Here is an 11,294-nt window from a genome sequence, read left to right as displayed (position 1 = left end):
GGAAGAGGGTGGAAGCGCCGTCCCCAGCGGGAAGGGAAGAGGCCCCGTCGTCCAGGAGGAAAGAGAGCGCGCGCGCGCCCGGGGGCTTTGGTCGCTGCGGCTGCTCGGCGCTGGCAATGCGCGCGGGGCGCAGCTCGTGCCCATGGCCACCGCCGGGGCGGCCGCCGCATCCCGCTTCTCCTTCACCCCCGGCCGCTGGCCTCGTTTTCCCTTTTGCAGCGGGGAGGAGACTCCCCAGCTCTGCGGGAGGCGGGAGCGGCGAAGGGGCCGGGTCTGGGGAAGGTGCCGGCGAGGGCGGCGGGCGGGGCGGGGCCGCGCGCGGAGGCCACACCCTGAAACTACCTGCGCGGGGCAGGAAGAGCGCGGGGGAGAGCCACTCTGCGGGCGGCCGGCGCTGGGCCCGCCACCGGAACTCGCCGCCCCCTGCGCCCCAGCCCCGCGCCCCCTGCGCCGCGCGCCCCGCGTGCCCCGCGACCCCCTCGACCCGGCGGCGATGGGAGCCAGCCGCCCAAGGGGACGACGCCTCTGAGACCCGCGACCGGCCACCCGGACCATGAAGAGCAATCGGGGACGCAAGGGCGGAGGGGGCTCCAAGGACCCCCGCGCGGGACTCAAGTACAGCTCGCGGCCGGAGGTGGGCGCGGGCTCGGGGCGGCGGGGTAGCCAGGACGCCTCGGCCGTGCAGCCCTGACGGGGGGTGGGGGCTGGGGGGCGAGGGGCGCACGCTTTGCAGGCGCCGTCGGGGCCCGGAGCCCCCGGTGCGGCGGGGGCTGGACGGTCCGCGAGGGCGCCCGGGCCCGCCCCGCTGCGCTTTGTCTCGGCCGAGGGGACCGCTCCGCTGCCCCTTTGTGGCCGGGGAGCTGGCCCGACAGGTGGAATTTCCTGTTCGGCGGGTGCCCGGCCGGGGACCTTTGGTACCTGTTCTCTGCGCGCCGGCCACGGGGGAGGCGGGAAGGCTCGGGCGTTTGGAGACGCCGAATCTCCAAGGGGAAAAAGGGGCCGTCTGGGCCCCTCCGTGGACCGCGCGCCGTCAGAGCACCTCCAGAAGGGCCCAGGCGAGGCCTGGAGTGGGTGGGAGAAAGGAAGTGTCCAGGGGACTTTGGGGTCGCAGCCTTCCTGGCCTCTACAGGGGCTTGTTTTTTCCTTACTGCCAGAGGCATTTTGGGCCCTTTGCAGAAGGCGCCCAGGAGACAAGAGCTTGGTTGCCCTGGAGCCCTGAGCTAAGGACTCCCCCCTGGGGATTGTCTGCGCTTCTCCAAGAGAGGAGAGAGCTTTTTGGGAAGGTGATTCAATGGGAAAAGATGCGGGACCATGTGTCTTGAGCCTTCTAGAAGACACGTTTGACAGGAAAAACAGTGAGGCATGAGATCTCAAAGACGTTAGAGCTGGGGATGGGTTGTTGAAGGACACACCTGAGTGGCAGTGCTCGGGCAGGACTGGCCGCCAGGTCTCCACCTCTGCCCAGGGGGGTCCCCAGGTGGAGTCACCTGGAAGGGGAGTCACCTGGAAGGCCAGGTGGGGGCAGGCCTGAGTGGACACCAAGAGGCAGGGCTGTTTTGCCAGGGAGTTTTGCCCCTGCAGAAGGCAGGTGGAACCGAGCCCCTGCTCTCACTTTCTCCGGTGTTCCCGGGGCCCAGGAACATCCCCTCACAGAGCCCCATTCTGTGGCCATTGCTCCTTGTCAGGTCTGGCTTTGGAGCTCTCTGAAACCACTTCCTTTCCTTCCGGCGCGCCTGGCTTGGGCAGCTTGCAGAAGCCGCACCACAAACACAACCTGTTTCTCCCCGTTTTCACTCCCCCTCCTGAGCTAGCCTCTTGGACCAGGCCAGCAGGCTGCTGGCTGGGCCTGTGCCGCCCCTGAGCCTCTGCCTGCTTGAGGCAGCTTTGCCTGGGTGGATGCCCTCTATTTTCCTTCCCGTAATTGCCATGTTTATGAACCCCTGCTAATTGCCTACTGAGGCTCTGGACTCCGAGGGCTTGCTGTTTGGTATTTGTTATTTCAGGGCGTTTGTGTTTTTTTTCATGACTTCCCTTTCTGGGACTCTTGCCTGCTGACATTGGGAGAGCAGGGTCTTCCCCAGGCTCCTCTGAGTCATCTCTCTGCTCATTCGTCCCCCCCCCTTTAACCCTCCATCCCCCACAGGGCCAGGCCTGGGGCTCACCTCCACATTCTGCCCCGAGCTCCGAGGGCCCCTGACGTCTCCTGCCACCTGCAAGCCTTTGCTTTCTTTCCCCCTTGGCGGCTGCTCATGTTCTCATGTTCGGTGAAGCTCATCCATTCTCCTCCACCCCACTGCGCTCTTCCTTCAACTTCCGATTCGGTGTTTCCCTTCGTGTGGATCTCTCTGTCTTTTCTCCATTGAACCAGCTCCATACCTCGTTCTGTGCCAGGCACTGTGGCAGGGAGGCTACTCACAGGCAAGCGAGACTTGGTTGTTTCCCTTAAGGAGCTTACAGTCTTGAGTGCCATGCTAAGGGGGGGGTGTAGATAGGACACAGTGTGCCCTGCAGGAAGTGGCGTGCTGTGCCCAAAGCCCACTTCCATTTCTCCAGGAAGTCCTCCGTGTTCCTCCCCACCCCATGTCTCGCCAGCACCCGACTCCCTGGGCCGGGCATGGCAGTGTTCACAGTCAGGGTCTGTAGACTCTGCCTGCACTTGTTCCCTGACCAGGAGGTGCAGCTGCCTCCCCTCGGTGTGTCCTCTGGGCCTTCAGAGCCTCGCTAGGTCATCCCAGCTCCCACAGGGCACTGTTGCTTCGGGGAAAGGTTCTGTGCGGTGGTACTTGTGTCTGGCTGTGTCCTTCCCAAGGCTGACGACCCCGGCCCCTGCCCAACCCCCCGCTGTTCCCATGCCTCTGGAGCCCTGGTGCGCAGCCGTGTCTGGGGACTGTGAGCCCCGCCTGCACGAGAGCGGATGTGCAGATGCCAGTTATTGCGGCTGTTAACAAGAACAGGGAAGCCTGCCTCACTGAGTGTTCTGGCCTCTGCTGAGTATTTGATGGTGGCCGTGAAGTTTCTCTGGCACTCACTGGTTCCCTCTCAGGTCAGGATTGCCCCATGCAAGACGCGATATGCCCTAGGCCTATGGAAACCAGGGTTGAGAAATCAGGCATTGCGGGGGCTAGGCTGTACAGCTCTGGCTATTCAGAGTCATCTCTTTTGTTAATTGGTCAAACATTCACTCATCCACGTAACAGAGATTTATTAGGTACCCACCGACTGAGCATGCGCGAGGAACGGGGCAGTGGCACCGGGGAAGATGCCAGTTACACAGTCTCTGCCTTCAGGGAACACCCCGTGTGGTGTGGGAGACGGAATTAAATTCTGTGTGATACGAACTGGATTCCGGAGAAAACCCAGGGTGGGCACTTCAGACGAGCAGCTAAACCAGGCTTGAGGTGGTGGCAGGAGTGACCAACACCGAGGCAAGACCTGGTGCCTTGCTTTCCTGCCAGGTGATCTCAGAGATGTTACCTAATCTCTCTGGACCTTAGTTTCTGGGACTATAAAATGGGGGTGGCGTAGATGTTACAAGTTTGTTGCAAGGATTAAAAGGGGTGCTTTATGAGAAAAAGCCATTTGTAAGCTGTAGTGTGGTGCGTAAACCACAGTTAGAATTTCTGAGCTGAAAAAGGACTTGAGACCAACAGTAAGGTGATGTAGCGTTAGTAGAAGGGACACACGTGAAGAGGCTGGTGGCCAGGTTGTCAGTGGGGTGCTGACCTCACAGAGGGCTGCCTGCCCTGCTGGACACAGGCGGCCTCACTGAGGAGTGTTGGAAGACAGATTCCGGGGGTCAAGACCCTCCTCCTGTGGTTCCAGTTGTCTTTTCCTTCCATTTAGGCAGCTCTATGAAAGTGATGGTCCATAAAAAGGAAGGCGCCCAGCTGTCTCCCCGCTGCACTCCGCCCTCGCTCCTTCTGTTCCCCCTGCCCCTCCCACCACACAAAACAAAACGCAGCCGCTTCCTTCTCTCTTGGCTCTGCGGAGGCTCCTGTGCTGGAAGGTGTGCATGGAGGGTGAGGGAGGCAGGGGACGGGACGCTGAGACTGGTCTTTAGGTGGGGACCAGCCTCACAGGTGCTGCAAAAGGCCAAGCAGCCTGCCTTCTGCAGGGGGCTTTGTCCACCTTGGTCCCGAGAAGACCTGGAATTCATGGCCCTCGTCTAGGAGAGGGGGACACCGAGGCATCAGAGAAGACAGCTCTCACTTGATAGAGCCTGTGGGGATGCACTGAGCAGGCTTGTTGGAGGTGCTGCATTATCACAGCCCCCCATCTGCTCCCCGGGATGTGGCTGTCTGTGCTGTGGCTCATGGCCACTGTGGCCACTGTGGTCCTGGACTTCCCCTGGTGTCAGTTCCTTTTCTGGCTTGTGGTTCTGCCCAGGTTATTGGCTCACGTCTTCTCCTAAGAGAGAAAGTCTGTTCTTGGAAGAGGAAGGAGAGTGTGATGGAGCCCCCAAGACGCCCTTGCCTCTGACATTGTGCACATGTTCCTGGAGTGTTTAGAGGACTATTAATCATCGCCAGCATTTACCGAGCTCATATCATGTATTACACCTCTTAGTACTATTATTATTACCTTTTTGTAGGTGAGGGAAAGGGAGCACAGAGAGGCTTGCTCAAGGTCACAGAGTGAAACCGCAGTGGGAACGCAGGCAGTCTGGCTCTGCTGTGTTTTACTTGGATGGCTCTAGTGCAAGACAGGCCTGTCGGCCCAGTGGGCTCAGGAAGGGACAGATTACTAAGGGTAAGGATTGATTTGATTTGGGTAAGAGACTGGGTTTCTCTTCTTGAGAAGAGAAATAGATCCCACTACATCGCTTCTTGGGATGTTTCTGAGATGCCTGAGGCTTAGTGGCAATTGTGTGGGAATGAGAATGGGAACTTCTGGGCCTCTCAGAGAACACTCGCCCTGGCTAGCAGTGGCGAGAAGTGTTGTCTGGGGTTTGCTCAGAGCTTGTGGCCAAGAATTGCCCTTTTTTATTTGTTAAGAACTTTTCTAGAAGCAGTTCTCTAGTCAAAATTCTGCCTTGGAGTCTCATATTTTCAGACTTTGCGTGTTCTTTCCAGGCTGAGCCACACAATCCTTAGGGTCCTTGTGATGGTTGCCCGACTGGTCCAAATCTTGGCTCCTTTGTCTCTGATGCGGTGATGATGGTGGAAAGGAAAATAATAGGATGTCAGCTGTTCTACCCATCGTTAAATGTGCGCACTTAAATCCATTACCCCTGTTTATCCTCACAGAAACTGTGGGGGAAAATGCCTAGCTTACAGATGAGAACATCGAGGATCCAAGGATTTGCAACATGGCCCAAAGGCAGAGGTCGAACAAAAATTCAAACCCAGATTTGGGAGACTTCGGAGCCTATGGTTTTAACCACAATGCCATTTTACATTGTACTCCTGAGATGATGGTGATTGATGCCTATTGTCAGCAAAATCCTAGAACACATCATTAAACAGAGTGGTGAGCACCAGGCGCCACCCAAGTCCACTAAACACCTCTCACATCACACTCGTCTGGTTTCCCCTTTTGAAGAGTTACTCACCTGGTAGACCAGGAGTCCGGCCGGAGACGAGAGGGGATGAGATTTTGACAAAGCTTTAAATAAAACGTACCTTTATTTATTATACACATGAATAAGGGTCATCATGGAAATTTTTAAATGAAAAAAAATTTGCCCCATCAAGCCAACAAATCAGGTTGTTTACATTCTTCATGCCCTTTTCCGCTTCTTACCCTGTGTTTTATCTAGTTTGTTGTTATGCACATAATAATTTGCATTCTGGAAAAGGCATTGTATCAGCCTCCTGTCCGCTGGGCACAGTGGAGGACTGGGGGCTGGAGGACAGTCAGGCCTGGTAGGCTTGTGTCTGATTGAAGGACTGGGCCAAAGGGTCCATGTATGGAGCCAAGTCACTCTGGGCTGCTCCTGACTCCTTCCTGGGTTCGGGGACACTTCTGATTTAGGAGCAACTTGGATGAGGTCTTGGGGCATTCGCTTATCGTCTTTGTAGATGGATGACACCCTGCTGGGGTGGGAAAGGCTAGACCTTGGGTGACTTAATTATGAGTCAGAAGGACGTGGACAGCCTACAGGATAGGCTACCAAGAGCAGAATTGTGACCATCTCTGTTAGGAATAAATCATGTGCTTACGGCACCACCCTGACAACGGACACAAAAGCCACTTCCTCCTCCTGCGGTGATGTGAGTGTGACGTGCCCCTGGACGGTGAGGGGCAGTGGGCGCCAAAATGTGGAGTTGACGCGGCTCTCCGTAAAAGCCGGGCATGTAGTGTGGCTCCCTAGAAGCTAGAGTGAATCCCCCCACATTTTTATTTGGTTATAACTTTAAATTATTATTAAAAGGTTAATATATACATATTTAAAGAAATTTGACTCAGATAAGTAGAAGAAATTTAAAAATGGGGGAAAGTGCCCTAGAGAAGCATTTTACTAACTTAGTGTTGCCTACGCATGCTTTCTGAAGGAAGTTGCTTTTTTTTTTTTTTAATATAAAAGTTAAGAAGGGTTTTTGTTTGTTTGTTTTGTTTTTAAGCCAAGCAATACAGAAATATACAAAGTAGAAGGTGAAATCCTGTTGAAATCCTCTCTTCCAGATTTTATAACCTCTATAGTGTGTCTTATATATTAATATCCAAATAAGAACATATTTGTACGTGCATAGAAGACTTGTGGGAGAATATATGTGTACACGATTCTTCCCCAGATGGAATCATAATGTCATTCCTATTCTGCAGTTAAAGACATGGTTGTAATTAATTAATTCATGACACATTTATTAACTATCTTAACCCATGGTAAGATTGTAGAGCAAAGATACAGCCTCCCACCCCTCCCTCCCCAACTCCCATTCGTAAGGAGCAGGTGGCTTACCTTGGGACTGAGACTGGGATGAAGGTGAGATAGGGTGCTAGGGAAACTTGGAGGAAGTCATCTCACTAAAATGGTGGGGGAGGGGCCCTGCTTGGGAGCTTCTCAGGAGACACCCGAGATGTTTAGAAGGGTGAAAAGGGCCTATGTGCCATATGACTTCTTTTTCATTTAACATTGTATCTTAGACAGTTTTTCCATATTATTACCATCTCTCTCTTTTTTTTAAAAAAATATATCTATTGATTTCAGAGAGAGGAAGGGAGAGGGAGAGAGATAGAAATATCAATGATGAGAGAGTTGTCATTGATCGGCTGCCTCCTGCACGCCCCCTACTGGGGTTCGAGCCCGAAACCCAGGCATGTGGCCCGCCCTGGAATTGAACCAATCTCTTGGATCCTAGGTCGATGCTCAACCACTGAGCCACGCCTGGCCTGGCATTACCATCTCTTTTAAAAACCGTTTTTGATTGCTGCATAAGCTTTCCTCAAGTGGCTATATTGTTCTTTCTTTATTATTTCATTATTTGTGTGTGCTAGTTGAATGTATTAATGGAAAAAGGGCGATCAGGAGAAGGGAGGTATTTGATGAACTGCTTCCATGGAGACCACGCTGTCAAGCCTATTTGGAATATGCTGTTGAAGTCTTGGTTCCATGTGTTAATGGGAATATTGCTAACTAATAATACTGTGAGGTTGAACCAGATGGCCAGAGGCTTAGAAAACACTGATTTCTAAATGACTGAGTTGAGTGTGTTTACTGAGAGGAGCAGACTCAGCACGCGTGGCTGGGAGCTGCCCTGAGCTGCAGGAGTTAGGCTGGCTCTATTGCAGGGCTCATTGTGACGCTGATCACACTTGGGGGAGGAAGAATTTGTAACCTTGGCACTAAATGAAAATATCGTTTCCCCCAGAAAGGATGGCTGAGGGAGAATGGGAGATGGGATGCTGTCTAAAACTTGCCCCAGCTCTAAGAATCCAATTCCAAGGATACAGTTCTGCGGTTCTCCCCTGGCTCGTGCCGTTAGTTCCACCGCAGGGTTCTGGGTTGTAGCCTTGGACTTGGGTCCACAGGCACCCTCCCTTGGTGGTGGTGTTTTCCTGTTTGCATTATCAGTTCTTTCACCCAAACATCGGCTTAGACTGTAGGTCCAACCTACCTAGGAGCTACTCAAGAAGTGGAAGAGATATTTTGGAATGCGGTCAATCCCAGGTGGCAGGGGGGCGTGGGGCTTTTCTACTAACTTCTGCAGATCCTTGGGGTCACCAAGACAGCTGTTAAAAAAGGTTAAACAGTCCTATTATGGAATACTACTCAGCAATAAAAAGGAACAAGCTATTGATGCGTGCAGTGACATGAATCATGCTCCAGGGAATTTTGCTGAGTGAAAAAAGCCAGCAATCCCTAAATTTATATACTGGATAATTCATTTCTATAACATTTGAAATGACGACTTTAGAACTGGAGGATAGGGTCGTGGGGAGGGGCTGGGAGGGAGTTGGCATGGTCACACCAGGCAGCAGGAGGGATCAGAACCCTGACCGAGCCTGTGGGCACAGGAAACTGCATCAGTGATAAAAGCGTATGGAACTTAATACTTACACACAAATGGATACAAGCAAAATGGGAATGTAAGATCAATGGGTTATATTTAACGTTGCGGTAACGTAATACAGTTTTATCAGATGTTAGCATCGGGGGAAACCGGGCAAAGTGTACAGGGGATCTCTCGGTGTTATTTCCTACAACTGCACATGATTCTATAATGATCTCAACAAAAGCTTCAGTAATTAAAAAAGCACTAACCTGTGAAATGAAAACGCAGACTCAAAAGAAAAGAGAGAAGTTCCACGGTGCCGCTTCGCTCTTGTTTCCCTCGCTGGCTCCTCGGGGGATCGGCCTGGTTGTCTCTGCGGGCAGAGGCTTCTGCTCCGAGTCTGGCGATGCCCAAAGAAAGTACCGGGCACAGCATGCTCCCCTCTTGGGCCGGAGACGTGGCTTCTGTAGTAGGTAGAGTTTTTGCAGTGAGCTCTTTAAGGCAGTTAATCTCTGAGTTTCCATGTACGTGTCGGGGCAGGAAGGGGCAATAGGTGCCCCCCTGAGAAGCAGCAGGGTGTCCTGAGAAGAACATCTGGGTTTCTGATAAATGACCCTCTTTTAACCTGTTTTCTCATCTGAAAATGAAACCTAGTTGTAAGAATTAGCACGGCCCCAGGATGCACAAAAAGATGCTCGCTGTGGCTCTGCCCCTCGCAGCTGTGTCCGATGGTGGGTGTGAACGCTGCTTGGTGACAGTCACAATGTTGCCATATGACAGACCCCTCCGACACTGCCCTAAGGCTCCTAGGGCAGCTACAGTCTCACTCACTGGTTCTGAAACCTGTCCTGTTCCTTTGGGACAGTATCTCAAGGACAGGGCCCTGCTGTAACTTCCACCAGTCTGTTTATTTAATTCTGAGGTGCTGCAAAAAATTGCATTTGAAATAGGATTTTAATGTTTGAAAAAATGTTTTGGGATGACTGGAACTTGATGTGTAAACCGAGGCCCGGAGCATTGACATGATCAGGCAGACTCCCTGGCTTTGCTGGGGAAATGGCCTCCAGGCTTCGTGTGGGTGGCAAGACCCGGGGAGGGCCTTCCTCCCTCCTGCAGTGCAGCCCCTGGCGACCTCAGCACAGGGCAGAGGAGAGGGAGGGGAGAGCAGAGGAGGAGGCCTCCTGGTGCAGGGATGGGCCCGCCTTGATTTGTGCCCCCACGGGGGGGCGGGGGGGGGGGGGAGTGTTACTGGAAGACCTCCCAGCCTTCTCTTTCCTGGCTGTTTGAGGCCCCAAGGCAGACATGTGCTGTTAAGGGTGTGTTTTTTCTGTGTGTTTTGTTTTAATGTTTTAACTTGAACTCCAGCTGCTCCACCAGACCAGAGGGAGGAATGGGCCTTGCCTGGCTTTGGCAGATGGATGGGGTGGGTGGAGAAATCAAAATTGAAGGGAGATGGAGGTAGGCCCCTGTCATTAGCATGAGTCAGCTAATTTGTTTTTATAACACCTCTACTTAGTAGGCTATAAGGGCTTATTAGCCCACTTTTCAAAGGGGAGAACTGAGGCACAGTGAGAAATATTTGCCCCAGTGGCTCAGAGTTCCCAAGCTCATCACCTCATGTAGGTCCCACCCACCCCAGTCCCTCAAAAGGGAAGGAAGGGACTGGTATTGGGGGTCCTCCCCTAGTCTGTGGTCTGTCCCCTTTGGGGGTCTTGGTGCAGGTGTGTGTGGTCACAGGGCTGTGCTCTGTGGGGCAGGGCCTGGGCGCTGCAGGGAGCTGGGGAGGGAACACAGGTGTGAAACCTGCAGGAGCCAGGAGCCACATGCTGGCGGGCACAGCCCTGCCCCTGGGTTTCTCGCTGACACAGTGCCTTTGGTGGCTGAGTCAGGCCCCGGGGACTTTTCCTCCTGCTCTGACCAGGTGTGCATGGCTTTGTGTGATTTCCTTCACTAGGAACTTAGCTGGGGGTCAGCTTTCTGTTCCCCTGGATGGCTTGGGGTCACAGATCTCAGGTCATTCTGGGCTTCTTCTTCTGGTGGGAGGACAGTGACGGGGTCAAAGGGCAAGTGTGGGAGGGTTGGGCAACAAGAGGCAGCCGGTTCAGAAGTCCACTGCCAGCTGATGGGCCCTCGGCTGGGCGTGTGTGTCTCTGAGGACTCCGGTGGCTGCCTGGGAGACCAGGGGATGCTCACAGCCTGTGTGGGAGGGCCCCAGGCGTGGAAGCAAAGGCCAGCCTCGTCCAGCAGGTGCACCGTCCAGCAGGTGTGTCCCATCCCGAGTGGTTGCTCAAACCAGGCGACTGAAACTGAAACCTGACTTGCTGGCGCCTCTCGCTGTGGTGGGATGTGGGCGAGCCCGGCCAGCAGCCTCCGGGAAATGAAGGCCCAGTTTCTTGGACTTTTAAGTTTTTAAGAATAACCTGGGCCCTGCTCCTAGCTGCTGTGTCAGCATCTCCATGGAGAGGGGCTTGGGAATCTGGATGCTGGAAGCACTGTGCTTGCTTTATTTTATTTTTTATTGTTATTTTGCATGCCCAGACCGGTCTGGGAAATGCCGGGGTGGTACCATCAATGGGAAGCGTGGCCTCTTGTTCCTGAGAACCTGGCTTCTTAGGAGATCAGGCGTCCGGCTGCTGAGTGGGTGGAGGATTCTGATGTGGGCTTTCTTTTCCCTCCTCACTTACCCCTTGGTCACCCTGTGATGTCCTCTCTGTGCTGGTCACTCTGCTGGTCACTCAGTGGTCGCAGGACGGGTGGAGACTTGCTCTCGGGAGCCTGCGCATGGGCTGGCTGCGCTCTGGCCGCAGCTGCCCGAGTTTTCCTGTGTGTGGGCGGTGAGTTAAGTAGAAAGAGCCCATC

At 53.9% G+C, this 11,294-nt stretch overlaps 1 protein-coding gene across 1 annotated transcript in view; it reads left to right on the top strand.

The window, feature by feature from the left end:
• Positions 1 to 353: 353 nt before the first annotated feature.
• ST14 (ST14 transmembrane serine protease matriptase) overlaps positions 354 to 11,294 on the top strand; it is a 33,654-nt gene continuing 22,713 nt past the window's right edge. The window contains exon 1 of the mRNA XM_081122826.1: positions 354 to 634. Coding sequence (XP_080978952.1) covers positions 554 to 634 — 81 coding nt within the window. The 5' untranslated portion in view covers positions 354 to 553. The remainder of the gene's footprint in view (positions 635 to 11,294) is intronic.

This window comes from Miniopterus schreibersii, assembly GCF_964146895.1.
Source record: "Miniopterus schreibersii genome assembly, chromosome: 20".
Lineage (NCBI taxonomy): Eukaryota > Metazoa > Chordata > Mammalia > Chiroptera > Miniopteridae > Miniopterus > Miniopterus schreibersii.
The sequence above is the reverse complement of the archived record's forward strand: the minus strand, read 5'-3'. Positions and strand labels throughout refer to the sequence as shown.